General features: G+C 32.5%; 3 protein-coding genes across 6 annotated transcripts; 2 read left to right on the top strand and 1 right to left on the bottom strand.

The window, feature by feature from the left end:
* Positions 1-706: 706 nt before the first annotated feature.
* Positions 707-2,840, bottom strand: LOC108751354 (XK-related protein 6-like). Its single transcript, XM_018491473.1, has 4 exons — positions 2,229-2,840; positions 1,788-2,106; positions 1,363-1,518; positions 707-1,254 (listed from the first exon to the last, which is right to left on the bottom strand). The coding sequence occupies exons 1-4, from the start codon at positions 2,529-2,531 to the stop codon at positions 767-769; spliced, it is 1,266 nt and encodes a 421-aa protein (XP_018346975.1). The 5' UTR covers positions 2,532-2,840; the 3' UTR covers positions 707-766.
* Positions 2,841-3,344: 504 nt separating this feature from the next.
* Positions 3,345-11,555, top strand: LOC108751446 (roquin-2). Of its 4 annotated transcripts, none has more exons than XM_018491654.1 (16): positions 3,345-3,497; positions 4,377-4,539; positions 5,340-5,565; positions 5,876-6,109; positions 6,554-6,729; positions 6,895-7,228; positions 7,399-7,687; positions 7,975-8,117; positions 8,356-8,645; positions 8,913-9,038; positions 9,172-9,425; positions 9,570-9,694; positions 9,976-10,144; positions 10,263-10,332; positions 10,402-10,623; positions 10,890-11,555. In XM_018491654.1, exons 2-16 carry the CDS (start codon positions 4,378-4,380, stop codon positions 11,031-11,033), a joined length of 2,964 nt encoding a protein of 987 aa, XP_018347156.1. In that variant the 5' UTR covers positions 3,345-3,497; position 4,377; the 3' UTR covers positions 11,034-11,555. The 4 variants fall into 4 exon arrangements, with proteins under 4 accessions (XP_018347156.1, XP_018347153.1, XP_018347154.1 ...); XM_018491651.1 differs by having other exon boundaries at positions 8,353-8,645; XM_018491652.1 differs by having other exon boundaries at positions 3,345-3,504; positions 8,353-8,645.
* A 7,158-nt stretch (positions 11,556-18,713) lies between these two features.
* On the top strand, positions 18,714-20,867 carry LOC108751447 (magnesium transporter NIPA2). The gene is made up of 4 exons (XM_018491655.1): positions 18,714-19,448; positions 19,620-19,742; positions 19,823-19,965; positions 20,073-20,867. Exons 1-4 carry the CDS (start codon positions 19,316-19,318, stop codon positions 20,805-20,807), a joined length of 1,134 nt encoding a protein of 377 aa, XP_018347157.1. The 5' UTR covers positions 18,714-19,315; the 3' UTR covers positions 20,808-20,867.
* The last annotated feature ends 46 nt before the right edge of the window (positions 20,868-20,913 follow it).

Here is a 20,913-nt window from a genome sequence, read left to right as displayed (position 1 = left end):
TTTAATCATTCGTAAGCAATGTGCAATTTACGTGTCGCAAGTAGGAAAGAAATCTAATTCACCAATAATTTAACTTGATTGTTTACAGGTATTTTCGTAGTAGAAATGGTTGCAATCAGACCAGAATTGATCCCGAATTATTTTCGTGAAATGCATTCGTATTTTGTATTCACATTCGTATAAATTCAACGTAACACGCCAAACGGTAGTTTGTACAATAAAATATAATAACTTGTCGAATTACGTTGTGTTATTCTTACAATATTTAATCCAGAACAAATTGCGTACATTTGTGGTCGTTTATCGGATTATGTATCTATAACGATTCTCTATAAACACGTCCTGCATCATCACACGAGAGCTTCGACATCGCAAAATATATTAAGGCACGAGCGTTATTGAATAGGTTGTTAAATTTCGAGCACAAAGGTGTATTACGCATTTTGAGAGAATACATGTGTTATTTTACATAAAATTTACTGTATGCGAAATGTACAAGAAATTAATTAATATGTAGTTTTTTATTATATATAATTATACAGAAATTATACGACAGAGTTTTAGATGCATAATCACACGCTGTACTCTTAAAATGCAACACTTTTGTATATGTATATATATATATATATATATATGTATATATGTGTGAATTTTAATATTGAGATTCTTTTTTTTTTTCGAGATACATAATGTGTATCTCGAAAGATACTTTGTAAAATATAATGCAAAATTAATTTAATCTCCTTAAAGTAAAAAATATCTATGATTACATGGCTTGAAGTGAATTTGAAGCACGTTGCTTTTTCGAAGGGTGAAATCTAGTATAATACACTATCATTGCTATAATTCCTAGCAAAAAGGAAACGATACAAATAATAAAGAATACATTAAAATACCAAGCCTCTCTAACTTCAGGAGAACAGGTGTATCTCCACAATAGACATGAAATAATATTTTCTGCAAAACAGAGCATATAGAAACATAGATGTTTCCAAAATGTATTGCTATCTACAGTATTTAAATATATGAAAATGTAAACTATGCCAATAACTATGGCAAATAAGCTAGAATAAATGCGTTCTTTAAATGTTGGCAACATATGTGGTGGACGATCGTAAGCCCGGCAAAATTCTAATATCCCATGGGAATTAATCAAAATCCATATTGTCATGATTACCCAATGTATTAAACAACCGATTATGGTATATAAAGGCCAGACGCTTGCAATAACACTGAGAGACAAGATTCTTGCCACTGTAATCATGATAATCAGTTATAATTAATGATTTTTTTCTCAATACTTATCTCTAATACTTATACTAATTGGAATATCATTTCATCTGTTGATTGTTGAATATGTACCTGTGATGCTAAAGTGCCACAGAAATTGTAACACAGTTCCTATAACACCAATATTCAATTTATTTTGTTGAGCTAATCGAATGCTACGATGGTAACTGGCCATTGCCCAACCCATACTTGCAAGCGAACTGACAATACTAGCTACTTGATGTACAACTGAAAAATAATATAAAAAACACATTAAAAGAATCGCTTGATAATATCGATCTATTACAGTACGTTTGCAATGTATAAATAGAAATTTTTGACTTAATCCAAAATGGTTGAAAAAGCTAAAATTGTTTGACAACAAATTGGAATAACTAGGTACTACTCTTTAAAGTAATTTTTTTCTTCATTGTCAATTGTGCTAATTTTTGTAGTAGCTTTGCAAATATATGTGAGATCGATCGGACATAAATATATTCCACAAGGTATAGATATACATTCAAAATTAATTTCATTGTGATAATGCTTTAGCATCAGAGTTAGCTGTAAAATTTGTTGTGGTGCAGCTTCCAAAAAACATTCAAATACTCTTAATAAGGCAACATCTTGATCCTCTTGGAGCATTCTTAGATAATATCTCCTTTCATTGACACGATCTTCGGATTTTTTGCATTTACGTGCTTTTAATGCACACTTCAGGGTTTCCCAGTAATGTATAACTGGCGCCAATTGCAAGAAAACAGCGATCATACAATACAATCCATTTTTAATCAACAAATGTGTTGTTTTATAATTGTTTGGTGTACTGGTACTTGTCTATATCAAGGAACATACTTATATTATGTACACACACACACACACACATATATATATATATACACTCAAAATCTACGACGTTAACCGAGTTAAACTTAGTATAGCTATATGTAATACTTTACTTGTTTATCTTGAAGCTGCATCCTCCTGCTAATAACAACATTGATCAGAGAGGGAATGAGTATGAGGCACATTGTCCAAGCAAAATACGTTACTTTGCCACCTAGGTAATATTGGATGGCGATGTTATAATCGAAACCCATGTCGACAACATGCATTATTATGGAGCAAGCCAGCAAGAAGACATCTAGTCTGGAGATGCGAGGGGTGTCTGTCGGCAGGTCAGTGATGTCAACGTCGAAATGGATACCTGGAAACACGCTGGCGAGATGGAAAAGACGACGTTCGCAATTTCTCTCCTCCATAGCTTTCTCTCCTTACGGTCCTTACTTTCCAATCCGTCTACTTTCTCCCCAAACTCTTTGTTCGGGACTTGGGACTCGGGACCAAGTGCAAAGTGTACGTTGCAACGTGAGTTGGCATTCGCCCACACTGCAGCGTCCCTCGCAAAGCTCACACATCAATTCATGTGAATTGACGAATGTCAACAAACAATTCACATCACATAAATCACATTTCTCGGTACTCCCCCCGCGCCTTGCACAGATGTTGGCTGCTACGACGAACGATAAAATATCGACTCTCGACAAGAATCGAGATGCTTGTGGCGACGCGTAGTGGTGAAAAACATAACTGTCGAGCGACCTTCTCTTTACTCCTGCAGATAATTGTAGACAATTCAGATAAAAGCAGGACAGTTGATAATTTTCTCTTAGGATAAACAATTTGAGATATAACATTAAAAGTATACGTATCTATATTTATACAGCATTTACATAACAAAAAAATTACGAATTTATAATCACGAAACTTTGCCCATTGGAGCGACCGTCTTTAGGGTATATCCACACAACTTGCATAGCCGCATAAACGTATGCATAAAGAAAATTATCCAACCGCATTTCTCTTACGCACGTAAAATGTGATTGGACAATTTTCTTTATACATACGTTTATGTGGCTATGCAAGTGTGTGGATATTATCTCGTCGGTTAGGTCAGCAGCACTGTCAGCGCTGTCAGCAGGGACAGTTGCGACAGTCCGGACAGTAGATGACGCGTCGACGGTCGACGTCGTTGTTGGTCGTTGTGTCGTATCGTGTCGTGTCGGGTCGTAGGTTGTGGTTAGTGGTCATATCATACAGTCGTCTGTAACATAATAGTAGACGTTATACGTTGTCGTCTTGCGAGTTGCGAATCGCGCAAAACTGCGCGAGAGGCGTGATGCGCAAAAAGTGTAATCGATGTGATGTTTTGCGAGGGATATAACGAGGTGGGTGGTGAGATTTCTTTTTTTTTTCTCAATCGATCTGTCGGGTTTCTTGGATCCTAAAATTTCCTTGATTTAACATTAAGTACGTCGCAGTATTACAGTACAGTACAGCCAGCACAGGCGGATTCGGACCCGTGCAGACCTGTTGGCGAGGTTGCGATTATTTTGCTAAATTCCCTCCCCTGCAATTTATTTCCTACAATATCGTAATCAATCGTAATGACGTTTGATCGATGTTTGACAACGACATTTATTTATTGCGTCATATTTCGTGCCGTGATTTCTTTATTTGCAGACACCATCCTGGGTAAACATGGTTATGCAAAGCAGAATCTGCATGCTGGCCGTTTTACACACCCACATTTTTCGTCTTCTCTACTCTTTATACTTAATTTTTTCGCCTTTTAGAATTATCTACAGTTCCTCCAGATTTCATTCTTTTCCATTTACGTTTCTTACTTCATCTATATTTTATCTACAATTTCTTGTATCTTTTTCATTTACTGATTTTTATTTGTTTAATAAACTATATACCTGAAACAACACACACACAGCGCGCGCGCGCACGCACACACACACACACACACACCATTGAAGTATATTTTATGAAGAAAACAATAAGATCTAAAAATAATTTATCCATATCTCTTTATTCGGAATCTTTATTACTTATTAATTATTATTTGTTAAGACTAATTAAAACTTTATGCTTGGATAAACAGACTTTGGAATTTCTATTTTATTCCATCAAAATGTAAATCATTAATCAAAAAAACAATAGCTTGCCTAAAGTATTTCTTTAATTAAAAACAATTTAATAATTATAATTTTCTTCTTTATTTAGATTTTTATATAATTTTTTTTTCTATTGTCCTATAGAATGCCGATACAGGCACCACAGTGGACTGAATTCCTGTCATGTCCAATCTGTTGCCATGACTTTGACGTGGCTATACGAGGTCCCATATCACTCGGCTGTGGCCACACCATATGTCGTGCTTGCTTGGCCAATTTACATCGCAAGCAATGTCCTTTCGATCAGGTAGTAATATAGGTATTTTAGTGTAATATTACATTACTCAACAAGAAATAGTTAACACTTTCAAAATGCTCAAAATTACACAATTTTCAGATTGTTGTCAAAACTCTGTGAAAAGTCACTGTAGACAATCACTGTAGATTTTTTTTAACAGCAAAACTTCTTTTTAACTTTTAGCATTTTCCAAAAAAATGTTTATTTTTACAGTTCTATATCTTAGCAAAGATCATATTATTACGTTCTTTAAAATTACATACATTTAACAGTCTGCAACTTAATAAAAAATGTTCTTCAAAAAATTTAATACTTTTATAAAAAAAATATAAAAGGTATTAAAAAGAGTTTTAAATGCTTTTCTACAAATTTTTTTATAATTTTTCTTCATCGAATTTTGAAGCAACTTTGAAGCTAAATTTACATTTCTTATAAATTAATGTTGAAATTTGATGAAAAATTATCGTGAAAATTTTTTACCTCCCCAATTTACAGAATTAAGTTTAAAACCTATCAAAAGCATGTTCAAGTACAAATTCAGAGCCTCAAAATACTTTTTTAATTCTTGATCTAAAAATAGGGCAATTTTGAAAGTGCTTTTCCCCATTTTTCGTTGAGTAGTATAATACACGCGCGCGCGCGCGCGCGCACGCACACACACACACACACACACACACACACATGTATATCTCTATATACGCGTGCATGCACATATGTATATGTACACATAGTATATTTGTATGTATAGCATACATATGTACATTGCTAATAATTCTATAAACAGTTCTTTATTTTATTTGTCTTCACAGAGCATTATCAACACCGACATTGAAAAATTACCCGTAAATGAGGCACTGTTACAATTGCTGGGCAATCCAATTCCCATCGTTGCTTCATCAACATCTGCATCGAATCAACAGCAGAATTATCAGAAGCTTCTGCCAGCCGACCAACATGTTAATTACCTGAGAGCTAAGAATTGCATTGAAGAACTTGCTCTTTATCTTAAACCATGTCAAATTAGTAATACTGCAGGTATGCAGTATGCAAAATTTTGAAATATCAAATATAAATAACCATTAAAAGATAACAAAAATTATTAAAGTTTATCGTGTAAGGAATATACATGCAATAAGCAATTAAACAATGTTATATGTTGTATTACAAATACAATAATACTATATTATAATAAATTTTGTTAAGATTATTTTATTTTATTACATATACGAATTATATAATATTTTAAAATATATATGATGTCTAATATACACACAAGCACACGCACCCATATGAATTGTTGCCATATTTACTTGTGTGATATGAATTATATTTGTTTGTTACATAGGCATCGGAAGCGGAGGTGGAGGACTGGTATCACGACCCATGCAACGTAAATTGGTGACGTTATTAGGTTGTCAATTAGTCGAACCAGAAGGTAGAGCACGTGCATTGCGTGCTGCTCGTAGTCTTGGTGAGCGCACTGTCACAGAGCTTATACTACAGCACCAGAATCCTCAACAACTCAGCGCTAATCTTTGGGCGGCCGTGCGTGCCCGTGGTTGTCAATTTCTTGGACCAGGTAAATTTTATTTACACAAGATAATTATGCAATTTGAATAAGCTGTATCTTTCAATGTAAATAATAAAAGAAGAAAAAAAAATATATATATATATAATGTGGCATTATTTTCTTTGCAACTGTAGTAATGGGTGATAGAACTACAATAAAGTGTTTGTTTTGCATGCTCACATACATTGTAAGCATTATTTCAGCCTCGTTGTCTGCTAAATATTAAACAAGGACAAATGATGCTTACAAGCACTGAACGCTAAAGGGAATGCACCTATAAATTGCATTCTTTTTAAATATCATTTTTCTATAGTTATTCTGCATATAGAAGAAATAAAGCCTTAAAGGAATGTAATAACTTATAATATGTATGCTCGTATATTATGTATTACATTTATCTTGAATAACTTATTTCTATAATTGTCTTTGTATTTTTGTTACTGTCATTTTTAGCGATGCAAGAGGAAGTTCTCAAACTTGTGCTATTGGCTTTGGAGGATGGCTCTGCTCTATCGCGTAAAGTATTAGTGATGTTTGTAGTACAGCGTCTGGAACCACATTTTCCTCAAGCTAGTAAGACCAGCATTGGACATGTGGTGCAGCTTCTATATCGAGCGAGTTGTTTTAAGGTAAATATGCGGTGGTTCATAAAAGGATTTAAATGCTTGTAATATAACATTGTATAGAAATTTTTTGACTATACAATTATGTATACAATTATGTATACAATTATGTATACAATTATGTATATTAAATATATTATTATCGTTTTCTGTCATAATGCACGTTTTTAGGTATCAAAGCGCGAGGGTGACTCATCTCTAATGCAATTAAAGGAAGAGTTCCGTACTTATGAAGCTCTAAGACGGGAGCATGATGCACAGATTGTACAGATTGCCACCGAGGCAGGCTTGCGTATTGCGCCTGATCAATGGTCAGCGTTGCTCTATGGCGATACTGCTCACAAGTCTCACATGCAAAGCATCATTGATAAATTGCAGACACCACAATCGTTTGCCCAGAGTGTCCAGGAGCTTGTGATAGCGTTGCAACGTACACCAGATCCTGGACAACTGAGCGGTCTCAGGCCACAGTTGGAATTATTAGCTGCCATCGATCCCAGTCCAGGTATGTAGGTCCCGGACCATATGTAAAATTATATTCTGTATAAATTCTCTTAAAACTTTTATAACTATTAAAGTTCTTCGGACTGTGTACGAACTCTTAGAATCTTGAATGTATCATTATCAATAAGTATTTTTTACTTAGTTAAATAAGTATATTTTTATTATTTTTAGAGACAGAGCCACCAAGCTTGGCCGAATGTCGAGCGGCTCTAGAAGCCGTGAGAATAGTAGTGGCTACGTTAGTGGACTTTGTTCGACAACATGGAAACAATGGCACATGCGGTAACAATCGGAAATCAGTGGCGCAGGATAGTGGAGGTAATGGTCCCGTCGGGAGCTCGTGTTCAGGTTCAGCGACCAGCAAATACAAAGTCAGTATGTGCAGAGATTTAGCCTTGCGCGGCACTTGCCCACGATCCAACAATTGTACCTTTGCTCACAGCGACACCGAGCTTGATAAGTAAGTTTATTTATTTGATACAATTATTCATTTTATTTTCTATCTGATACCAATTTTTAAGAAAATTATTAAAGAATATTGAAGAAAAGAAATCTCGACATTAAAAAATAATGGATAGAAAATAGTAATTTTTATTATCAATTACTATTTTTTGATAATATCTCAAATGAGATTATTTGGCTATACGTAACTATTTTACTGCTACAATGATTTGCAGAATCTAGACACATGCAATTCTTTCCAAATAGATTTTTCACATGAAAAATTAGTTCTTTTTTTCTATACAGGTACAGATCAAAAAATCGTAAATTGAGTGTCAGAGCAAATTCAAATCAGACGGAATCGAAGGGTGAGAAGAGTAACAAGATTTTCAATAAGCAAAACGGTGATTTAACGACTTATCATTCCGTAAAAGCACACGACAGGGATAGTGAGTATAGTGGATATTTATATTTAATATGATGTGGATGTGTGATAGATAAAAATATTATACTAATTACAAATAAGATGTCTCTTTCAGAACAACTCTGATTTGATAATTGTTTTGTATTCTTAATAGTAGTAAAGAAAATTACTTAAATGTTCAAGTGAAACACCCTTTATACAATATATTTAAATAAAACAATCATCTCTATTATTCTATCATTTTATCTTAATTATTACAGCAGTGGTGCAACATTCAACGCCTATCTCGACCAATTTGGAAAATAATTTGATTGACTCATTGACATCGACCTACGTTTTGCCGCTTACACCCCCACAAAACTTGCCGCATCTTAGTCTGTGCTCTGTAAAGGGAGGAACTATGTTGGATAGTGGAGGATCTCCTGGTGTTCATTGTTCTGGGCATTACATAATGCCACCAGGATCTGTTCCCACAGTCGATTATGGACCTTCCTTGACAACTACGACAAACCTCGGAGTGTGGGATACCCCACAAATTGTACCAGCAAATCAAGTAACAAACGACAAAAAAGTTTAAGAGAAAATAGCTTGCTTTCTTATAATCAGTAATTTGCCAGAATTTTAAAGGGATAAATTCGTTTAATAGCAATAAAACCAGATTTGTTAGAGTAATCCTTTTAGTGAATAATATTTATATATTATATTTTTTATTAATGTGACTGACAAATTGATCGTAACGATAGAACTGACAAATTGATTGAACGAATTTTAACATAATTTCAATAATGATAATAACAATGAAATAATCGCTTTGCAACAGCGAACGGCAATGGGAAAAACTATGTTGGCGATGTTATTGCAACGCAAAATGGAGATCTTAAATCAGTTGGAAATAATTGTTGGCAAACAGCAGCAGCAACAACTAATATCAACGCAAATAAAAACGGTAAACATATATCCTGATCATATTATGTTTCTTTATGTTCGAACAACTTTATCATATTTTATTATTGTTTTGTGCGCGCGTGCGTGTGTATAATTTATTTAATATATTCTATATTTTATATATTTTCCCTTAGAATTACGATCTTCAGCAAGAGAGTGATTTATTGTCTGCACCCAACAATTACTCGATATGGACCGCTGCGAATAACTTTCGCTGTACATCCGGGACGGATCCATCGCCGCCGCCACCACCTTCATCTGCCACCACTTCGCATCTACTCGACGATGACGGTCCCTTTATGTCTCCATTAGACGTATCTCCAGCAACCTCTTTGCCATCAGTTAGCAAACAGGCACCCATCTCAAGATTATCTAAAACTCTGATAAGGTGATAATAAATAATATATATGTAGATATTATATCGATGTAATTGTATATCTGTACATGTATAATTTTAATAACTTTTATAATTGCTTAACTTAAAAAATTGAATATGATCTATTATTTAATAGTAATAAAGTAATGATAATAGATCTCCCTACAACGGAACTCTGCAACATCTCTACAACGAGGAGGTCGATCCTACTCCTATCCCCACACTGTCTACTGCATTCAGAACTCCAAACTCTGTAACCTCTTGGTATTATGGCAGTCAACGTGAGTACGAAATATTATTTCTAGCGATCAGAGTATGTCGACAGAAATAATAATACGTAAATCACTGTATACATTCAATGCATCATATACTAGAAATTTTAAGAATTTTATTCACGAATAACTTTTCCTATATCAATAATATACATAAGTAGATTTTTAATATAATTTTTTTTCTTCAAATGTTTGTGTTTTTCAAGAATTTTCTTATAGATAAAATGTTTATGTATGCGATAGTTGTTAAAAATAGTTGTTAAATTGATATTAATTACATATTATTGCAGCATATGCAACAGTTGGCATGAATGGAATACAGTCAATGACGCCAACGAGCCCTGGTAGTGGTGATGGTGACAGCGATTTCATCAGTGATAATTACGTCGCACTCGGCCGCAATATCATTGCACCAGAATCATTATCACAATTCTCGAGATCGGAGTATATGTCAAAAGAGTGAGTGATATGTGTAGTTGTATTTTTTATTTATAACTTTCTCTTATCTTTGTTAATGGTAAAAAAGAAAACAGATATATGTTTATTATGTATATTATATGTTATGTACACATTGCAGTTTGATTTTGGAATCACAGAAAGTAAAGCAGCAACTCAGACATCTTGAAAAGAAAATCAATGACTTAAAGGTAATGCATCACGTTTTGAATTTTGAAAAATGCAAAAAGCATTGTTTAATTCATGTCCTGCATGTTTAGTTGGCTACGCAAGGAGCTACTACTTTCGTCACAGCAGGCGAACGATTGACGCAAGAATTGCGAATGATCGAGGCGGGCATCAGAGAAAGGGAGAGAGATGTACGAAATTGGAGCAATCCATACGGTGGTAGTACTGGTACTACCACTATTCCTTGGATTCAGCAATCCACTAATGATTGGCTCTCAAATCAAGAATATAATACGGATTACAAAACTGAGGAGGTAGGCCGTACTATTTTATGCCATTTTTTATTTTGTAATTAATTTCCATAATTTATAACTCCATATTTTTGTGTAACGAACACACAGGAAAATTGTATTTTTATTGGGGATTTTATTTCAAGTGCTAATTTCACTATATCTTTTTTTATTTATATGATAAATAAAATTATACAAATATTCGAAATATAATAAAAATTCAAATTTAATATGATCGTAAGCAAGAATTATCGATTTATCCATTAACTGATTAATCAATGTGTGCACAGGAAGATACATACGAGGCTGGGATAGCAAATGATATGCGCGAGCTAGAACTGCGATGGGAATTTGAGCTGCGCGAGCAGGAAAAACATTGGTCCAGTGGAGGTGAGAAGGATCCTATCACTACCACTACCTCCATGAATAAATAATAGGATATCTCCCTTCTTTTTCCCTCTTTAGCTCTGTTTTCCTTTCTCGTCCATCTTTCGGGAAACATGTATTTTTACATGGCAAAATCAATCTTCGATTCTATCTTCTCTAATTAATATTGATCGAGGATAAGTAAAATTCCTTTAATCCATGAAAGTCGGGAAATACATACAACAGTAATCGCAGACGTGCGGGGACCTAAATCTTGAGCATTTTTCCACGTTGATAATTAGAATATGACGCGATAAAAATTGTACGATTTTAATTCTGAATAATAATTTATCAATGGCATTGAGTTGTCGACTGTTGAAAGTAAGCAACAATTGTACCACTTGGGGTAGATGATTATAATTACGTAAACTTCGTGAAAAATGTCAGACTTGAAATAATTCGTATCGTTTACGTAATTAATTTCCAAATTAGCAATCTTCTCGATTGATCTCTTAAACTGACCTGTTATCTCTTTTTAATTAAAAAAAGAGATAAATGATACTGTAAAATTTTTACGAAAGATATATATTTATTTTTACGGGATTTGTTAAAATTTAGCTTAATACGCGGTCAGTGTTTTATAAACAATGACTTCGCGAAATATGTGGGCGCGAGGAATGTATTAATTAACATATTTAATTATATGCAGATTTCGTATATTCTACTGATGATACGATATCATATATACATATAATGAATACACACACATTCGAAAAGAATGCTGATTGCGCTTGACCTGATCGATAAGGTTAGACTCTGATGATAATAACAACACGTTATTACATTATATGCTTATACATATATTGTAGATACATGTGCTAAAAAAGAAATCGCGTTCCTTTTGAAGGACGCTATATTTATAGAATTTCTATATTCCGAAGACGGAAAGGAAAACGAAACTGCTACCTCGGCTTGACGATGGTATCCTTTATAGTATCTTGTTTTACTAAATTTGTTTTCGAAAGATAATCAAAATTTTCTTTTCAAGAATTATAATTCTGATCTTCCTTGTGCCGAAAGCGCATGAAAAGAAACGTCATGCTTATGTTTAATTAATAAAATTCGATGTTTAATAAATTATTGTAATAAAATTAATCTGTATTAAATTTTCGTGTTGCGCATAAATGTTATTATGTTACCTGCAATAATATGTAACATAATAACTCTTACATTGATTATTAAGATTAACATCAATTTTATTAATTACATGAATTATCAAAATTCTGTTAAGAATTTGTATTTCGAAAAAGTGGAGACTTTTGAGGGCCGTCTCGAGAGAGGAGAGTCCAGTTATCCTTTTTAGAAAATCGTTGCAATAGCAATTTGAAATCGACTCTTTTTTTTCTATTTTTACGGAATAACAAAGAGCGATGAAAATAATTCCAGTTTTAGTGGAAGCAAGATTTTTTTTTTTATATATATAGACGGGATCTCGTCGATTCCATTTTATAAATCCTCAGGAGGACATACACATATACATTATACATACGAACAAATTTCTTTTTTCAATGTGACACACACACACACACGCACACGCACGCACACAGAAAGAGGGGGGGTTATTATATATGTGTGTGTGTGTATGTGTGTATATATAAACATATAATTACATCTGATGTTAAATTAATGCGTTTCTTTTTTTAGTACTGTGTATAATTGAAAATAACTCATATAAGAGCAATAGAGATGGATTAAGTTGTTTCTAATTTAATTGGATTGTTATATATTTAATTTTTTTTTTTTTTTTTTTTTTTTTTTTTTTTTTTTTTTTTTAAGAAGATATTAATAAATTAACTTCGTCTCAATTTTTGTGCAATCGAAATTTATTTTTTTACATGTTTTACATCTAAAAATTTTTGGAGATTGTTTAAAACAAATTTTTTAGAGTAGTTAATAAAAATTAAAAACCTCTATAACGCATTGATTTCTTTGCAATTTTGTACAATTAGCCACTACATTGTTTTACATGATTTTTTATTTCTTGTGAAAATGAAATTCGAAATAAATTATTAAACAAGAAAAAAAAATCAGCGCATTAATTGTTTTTCAACTTTGTAAGTTATTTCAAGTTTTCTCAGAATTTTTCTTTGGAATACATACTTAATCATTTTATGTAGTATATCCGCAGTAATTATTTTGAAAAAATTTGTTTTAAAAAAACGCTATGAGATAAAGAAAAAAAATTTTATTCGCAATTTAATCGATACTATTTTGTTATTCATTAAATTTTTATTATTTGACTTACAATTTATTATTGATATTGTTAATTTTTGTCGAGATTTAAATCATTAAGATTATGTATGACTACGATATAATATAATCATGCAAAATTAATGGAAAAGTATCAATCGGCGTAGATTCTCTGTAGCTAGCCTAGATACATATATTTAGTGCAATTTTATTCGTTTTTGTTTGTTATTATGTATAATAATGATAATAATAATTGCGATAAAATGTTTATGTTATATGAGTTTATAAATTTTGTATGTGCGCGTGTATGTACTTTTTTCACCGATTTTCGTGCAATATATGTATAATAATTACAATACATAACATTAGCACTGTTTTAAAAAGCACTTGAGATTTTTTCTTTAATGAGAAGTAAAACGTTATTCTTTTAAGTATTTTTCCAATTACTTTCTTTAATAACAAAAATTAATGGAAATATTTATGATAATGTGTTAATTATCTAAAAAATATTTATATTTAAAACAATAGTATTTTAGCAATTAATGTTTTCATGATTAAGAAAATTAATTCTGCATACTTTTTGAAAGATCTCTTTTAATCTCTTTCAATTAAGGAAAAAATTTTACGTTTATTAGGGAAATAAATTCTCAATGTACATGCAAAATTTTTATATACACACGCGCGCGCGTACACGTATGTACAATTATAAAATTGTGTGTGTGTGTGTGTGTGTGTGTGTGTGTGTGTGTGTGTGTGTGTGTGTGTGTGAGAGAGAGAGAGAGAGTGCGCGCGCGCGCGTGTGTAAAAAGCTTAAAGTACACACACACACACACACACACACACAGCGAGATGCTTCAGCGAGGACTATCTGTTATATATTGAACCTAGCCACACAACCGAAATTGTTTTCTCTTTTTTATTATTACTTTCGTTATATGCAAAGTATTAGTAATTTAAAAAAGGAAGTAAAAGGAAAGCAAGGATCAGACTTTGTATAAAAAATCGTATTTCTTATTAAATGAAAATTCATGATTCGTAATTTCTTGATAAAAATATTCGTAATAATTGTTCATTTTGCCGAGACACAGATTCTGGTTCTGTTGGTGTATGAAAATGATTCTGATGCTAATTATTACATAATTATTTATGTTAATTCCTACGATGTAAAATGTTTAATATTTTACATTTTGTAAAATAGAAAACAGCTGATCAAGTTTTTTGAATGAATATTATAACAATATTTGAAGTTACAATTAATAAAGTAAATGACAGAGAATAATTGTTTCACTTATTAATTATTATTATTATTCTTGACTAATAAAAATTGAAAATTTAATAAATTTTCTTGGTATAAATACTACAGTTTATCAAGTTTATTGAAAAATAAACTCTCGTAATAAAATACGATATTAATTATTATAATAATAAACTATAATTTTTGCTGAAGTTTATAGATTTAGCACGAAAATGACCCTTCCAGTAATAAATTTTTTAAGAGTTATTTTTGCGTGTCAAATACGCAAGAGATCGAATACTGAATATGTCAGAGAATTTCCCATATGAAAAAGAAAAAAAAAATAAAAGAAAAAACCAGGAAGTAACGAGCGCAACGCGCGATGCTGTGTTTGTGCAAAATGTGCTTCTGATTTATTATATTGCATGTTAAACATGTTCGCTACTACTGTGTATGTACAGTTGAGATACATACGTGTCGATAATGATACGGCGATTCTATTTGATGTATTAACTTGTTCCTTGTTTGAACGTTATAATAATATGATAGAAGGTGTAGTTATATCACATATCGAAGTATATGGTGATATATTATAGCCATTCAATACACTTACCACTTATCAGTACAACACAGACAAGCTTATTTCAAATGGTGAATCCGTTATTCTGTATTTTCTTTCTACTAGTACTAATAGTGGCTATATAATAATTTACGATACAATTATATGATAAATTGCATGATTATATGAAATATACTTTAATAATTACGATTACAAGTGATATATATGCGATCTTGATTATGAAAGAAGATTACAACCAAAATTTATAAATATCTCTCAAGAGCGAAAGAAAAAATAATCTCGATTTATCGTCTAATTCCTCTTTGAAAGCAATTTCAACATCCATGCCTATCCATGTCGAATTGATGACATTTAAATATGTATCCATTATGGAAAAAGCCTAAGCGATTTTATTTTATTTTACTTTACTTTACTTTACTTTACTACCATATACATAAATCGAGATTATTGTCTTCAAACACGAAATATTATTCTTTTGTCAAATTTGTTCGACAACAAGTAAGATTAATACAGTTTTGTTTTCACACTACAGAAAATTTTATTTTAATTTATTTTATATATATTTATATATATATATATATATATATACATATGTGTATATGTGCGTGCGTGCGTGCGTGCGTGTTATATAGAAAGAACATCTTTTTTTATAATAACGACAGTGAAAATTAGTTATTATATTGATTGTGATGTAATAACAATCGGAAAAGAAAACTTATTTCGTAATGAAAAATGATATACTTGCAAATGCAATAAAAATAATCTCTTTATATGTATCTACTTTACTATAAAGTAACTTGCTACAGAACAAAACACGTGTGTGTGTGTGTGTGTGTGTGTGTGTGTGTGTGTGTGTGTGTGTGTGTGTGTGTGTGTGTGTGTGTGTACACATATATACACTTGTGAATATACATATATGTATTCATGCATTCGCATATATTTTTCAACGACTGTGTACTGTAAGTGTGAAAGTGTAACAATAGATAAATATATTTATTTACTCACAACGGCAAGATATTTGTGCAATCGATTTTTTACGTCATTTCCCTTATTTGGAAATTTTAGCTAGTAATAAGTAATAATACTTTTACCAATTTTTATCTCCGCACGTATGTTATAATTCTCCATATAACGTGCTCGACGTATCTGAGACATGTTTTGGAAAATATGAAACAGCAAATACATAAAGGTACATATGCCATACATCTCGAGATTATGTGTGTCTACATTATATCTTTACATATTGTAATGTAAAGAAAGAGTAATTAATTTAATTTATTAAAATAGCCAATGTATTTGTAACTTGGGTATTGATTGTATATATAAATATATATTTAATGCTGAAAAGTTTTGCGACAAATAATACTATATATTAATATTAAATTTTTAATGTCTTTATTCTTATAAATTGACACTGAAATTATGTTGATTACATACATATATTTGTGAACTGGTTTAAAGAATAAATACAATATTATGTATCTCTGAGTAATTAAAAATTATTTAAGCAGTGAAATCCGCCCTACTCTGTACATGCTGATCAATTGCATAATAAAATATGTATAAGATTGATTAAAAGAAAATTAGAGAAATTATTCGAATATGAATACAATAATAAGAGAAATCGAATTTCCAAGTATAATCGAATCGAACATCGATTAATTGATGCTCGTTAAGCCGATTGCTATGGCTGTGTTCAGCAGACGTGACAGTTGAGTGAGCACTTGTTATTGGTATATTTTTTTAGATCATTCAATCAGCATTTTAGATCTGAAAGAGTACATCAATAGCAGCGAGCGCTCACTCAATTATTGAATTCGCTGAACGCAGCCATTGAATTAGTCTTATTGCGATCGGTCTATTATTAATCGGCCAATAACCAATGAGCATCTTATGTAAATCATTGAGCGCGTTCAAGTTTACAAAGCGGCTAGCCTGCTTACCGAACAAATGAGCATAATTGGTTGTTACTTATAGATCCAATCAATTATATTTAATCGCTCGATAAGCATGCCTAACAGCTTTGCCGTCTTGAACTCGCCCAATATGGCGACATTGTGCTCGATGCTCATTGGTCCAACGGTCTCACGTTATGCTTATGCTCTGCATTTCATGTATCTCGAAGCCCTTAAGAAGAGCACAGACTTTTGCGTAAAGCATATAACATATAATGCATAAGAAAATAAACCAATCAAAGTTCTTTATTTCTTTCCTTCCGCTTAAGGCCGCAGCACACTTTTGCATAACGTATAACGCATAGCGGATAAGCGAATCAACTAAATAGGGTACATCCACACAAACTTGCATAAACGTATGCATAACAAATATTATCCAATCACGTTTTTACAAAAGAAATGTTATTGAATAATTTTCTTTATGCATACGTTTATGCGGCTATGCAAGTTTGTGTGGATATACTCTAATGAGCCTTCTACAATAAGCCATTAGTCATAAATCAGAAGTCAAAAGCTAAAAATTGACCAATCACAGTCGTCAATTTTTAACTTTTAACTTCTGATTTATGACTAATGGCTTATTGTAGAATGGTCATAAAGCGGGGAGCACAGACGAGACGAGCATGACGCATAATGCATAAGAAAATGAACTAATCAAAGTTTTTTATTTCCTTTCTTTCTGTGTATAAATAAAGGACTGTGATTGGTTGATTTTCTTATTAACTCGTGTTTTATGCCTTATGTAAGAGTCTGTGTTCGTCGTTTCTATGGCCATTCTACAATAAGCCATTAGAGTATACCCATACAAACTTACATAACCGCATAAACATATATATACATAAAAAAATTATCCAATCACATTTCTGTCATAAAGGCAAACGTAAAATACGATTGGATGATTTTCTTTATGCATATGTTTACGCTATGCAAGTTTAAGTGGAATGGCCCTTAGAATCTTTCCTTTTCTCCCATTCCATGAAAAAGAAGAATTTCGATTGATTGATTCCCTTATGCACTATGTATTATGCGTTATGCAAAAGTCTATGCTGCGGTCAATAATGTATTTTTATTATGCATTAAATAGAATGGATAAAAAATGTCGGACCAATCACAAATTGGGAGAAGGTGGCCAGACTGATGTAAGGGTTTCTATAGTCAGCATAGATTATAGATTTTCAGCACTGACGCAGTGAATATCGGAGGTCTGTTTTCTGTGGCTGAACTAGTGTACACTTTTAGAATTCAAAGTGAGATAAAAAAACGTTTCGTGGAGACACATTCACACTTTCATACACACACACACACACAAACATACACACATTCTCACACTCTTTCAGTTATACATCAACCATGCCTTATACAGGGTGTCCCATTCATCACCGGTCGATTTGAATTTTGCGCTATTTTTAAAACAATGCCGAATCTAAGATCGTGATACGCCTAAATAATTTGCACACCAATTCTTTCACCGTGTACTTTTCCATGATTAATTTCCCATCTGTCTAGATGACATATGTGAAGTTTGAGGTTAATCGGTTTGACGTTTTAAAAATAGCGCGAAATTCAAATCGACCGGTGATGAATGGGACACCCTGTACTCGTTAGACTCATACACTCCGCGACCAGATGGCGCGCTCTCACTAACACGATACCGAAATTCTCATCTAGACACTCTCTCTTGTTGATTCTTCTTCAACGCGCAGATAGTGAATAGTCTCGGTGAGTCTACCGACATGGTCGGATATGTTGTTGCGTCATTATTTTTAGAAAGTGTGATCCACTTCAAACGCGTAATTGAGTTTATGTTGCTCTTTTAGACTTTCGTATTCTGCATACTGTTTTTTGTTACTGCATAAGCGGCATTTTCGATTCTGGCCGTATCGACTTTGTGTTAGAATCGGGGCCATTTTCACATGAAGAAGAAGAAGAAGAACCGCGCAGATACACGAGACACATCGAGTTACGTTGTCGCGATATGATATTGTATGTGACAATAAATGAACGTTGTTATTTGTGAATCTGAGTTTTCTCCATTACCTACATTTATTATATGTAGCAATCCGCTACAATTTTATATTTACCGAAAGTGAGAAAAAGAGATCGAATGCAGTCTGTAGTGCAGGAATAGAAAACCAAATAGACTACGGAACACACCCAAAATGTATTTTGTGTGAAGTGGTGTGAGATAGGCAAACCAACTAGAGATTGATAGAAGAAGAAAAAAATGTGCTTATCAACTATGTACATACATACCAGAATATGTAAACAATTTTGTAGTCATTTTGATACTTTACCGAATGTAATCGGCTAAAAATGAAAATGTATAATTGAATGGAAATCAATATTAATTTGATAGAGTCGGAAATGAGTTCTATTCCAGAAATGAGGAACGATGATACACATTACGATACGACAAATTTTTACATCGGTTTAGGACTAGCAATTGCTTCTAGTGTTTTTATAGGTTAGTGATGTGATATATTAGTTTAGTGAATTTTATGTCAAGAATCAATATTTTACATTTAATTTGTACCAGTGGTAGTATTATTTAATTATCATGCTTTTGTAGAAAAAAAAGCTAAAAATATTAAAAAGATGTACAAAAATTAATTATTTCTTTGTCATTTTAATTTAGGTGCCAGTTTTATCATAAAAAAGAAGGCTTTAATTCAACTCCAAAAATACGGTGGACTGCGTGCATCGTCTGGTGGTTTCGGCTATTTAAAAGAATGGATGTGGTGGGCTGGTCTTTTATCTAGTACGTATAAATTTCAAAGACGTTCTAGACACAATTTTTTTATAACATTCATGTAAAAACATTTGAAATAAACATTACAGTGGGCATAGGAGAAGGAGCAAACTTTGTTGCGTATGCATTTGCACCAGCGTCACTTGTAACACCATTGGGCGCTTTAAGTGTTCTGATATCGGCAGTATTAGCATCTAGATATCTTAATGAAAAACTAAATCTTTTGGGAAAGGTGAAAACTACTTGTATAGGCAGAACATTAATATTGAAAATAATAATCTGTATATATCTATTCTCTATATACAGATACTATATTTTTATTGTTTTTTTCTTTTTTAGATGGGTTGCTTGTTATGTATTTTAGGTTCCACAGTAATAATATTACATTCACCGAAAGAAGAGGAGATCAGCAGTCTAAGCGAACTGATTATTAAAATAAGAGAACCAGGTTATATGTTATACGTTTTAATCGTAGTAATGTCTACCTTGTCCATCATCTTCCACTTTGGTCCAGCATATGGCAAGCAAAATATCTTGGTATATATTTGTTTGTGCTCATCTGTTGGCTCTTTGACCGTCATGAGTTGCAAAGGCTTGGGTTTGGCATTGAAGGAGACCATCTCTGGTGGAAAGAACGCATTTGCCAATTGGCTAACGTGGGTCTTTATATTTAGCGTTATCCTCTGCATCATGATACAGATGAATTATCTGAATAAATCACTGGACTTGTTCGACACATCTATCGTGACGCCAGTTTATTACGTCTTCTTTACAACTCTAGTGATAATAGCATCCGCAATTTTATTCAGGGAATGGACAAAGATGAGCATGGAAAATATTCTAGGTGCCTCTTGTGGCTTTCTTGTAGTTATAATTGCCATATTCTTATTAAACGCTTTTAAAGAAATGGATATACATTATGGCAATATCAGGCACATGTTGAGGCCCAAAAGAGAAATGCTTTCGAGTTATAATTCAAGATGGGACGATCAAGGGGGAGCGAACACTAGAGTGGAAGCTCAGCACTTGCTTAATCACACTTATGTGAATTCAGATCTCAGTAGGACTGTCTAAAAATTATATTTATGGGAACGCATGTAACCTGTTCCATTAAAAAAATTTGTATAGCAAAATCAAGAGGCAGATTTAAGAAAAAAATTTATTGTTTATTGATTATTTA

This window comes from Trachymyrmex septentrionalis, unplaced genomic scaffold, assembly GCF_001594115.1.
Source record: "Trachymyrmex septentrionalis isolate Tsep2-gDNA-1 unplaced genomic scaffold, Tsep1.0 scaffold44, whole genome shotgun sequence".
In the NCBI taxonomy this organism is placed as follows: Eukaryota; Metazoa; Arthropoda; class Insecta; order Hymenoptera; family Formicidae; genus Trachymyrmex; species Trachymyrmex septentrionalis.
The sequence above is the reverse complement of the archived record's forward strand: the minus strand, read 5'-3'. Positions and strand labels throughout refer to the sequence as shown.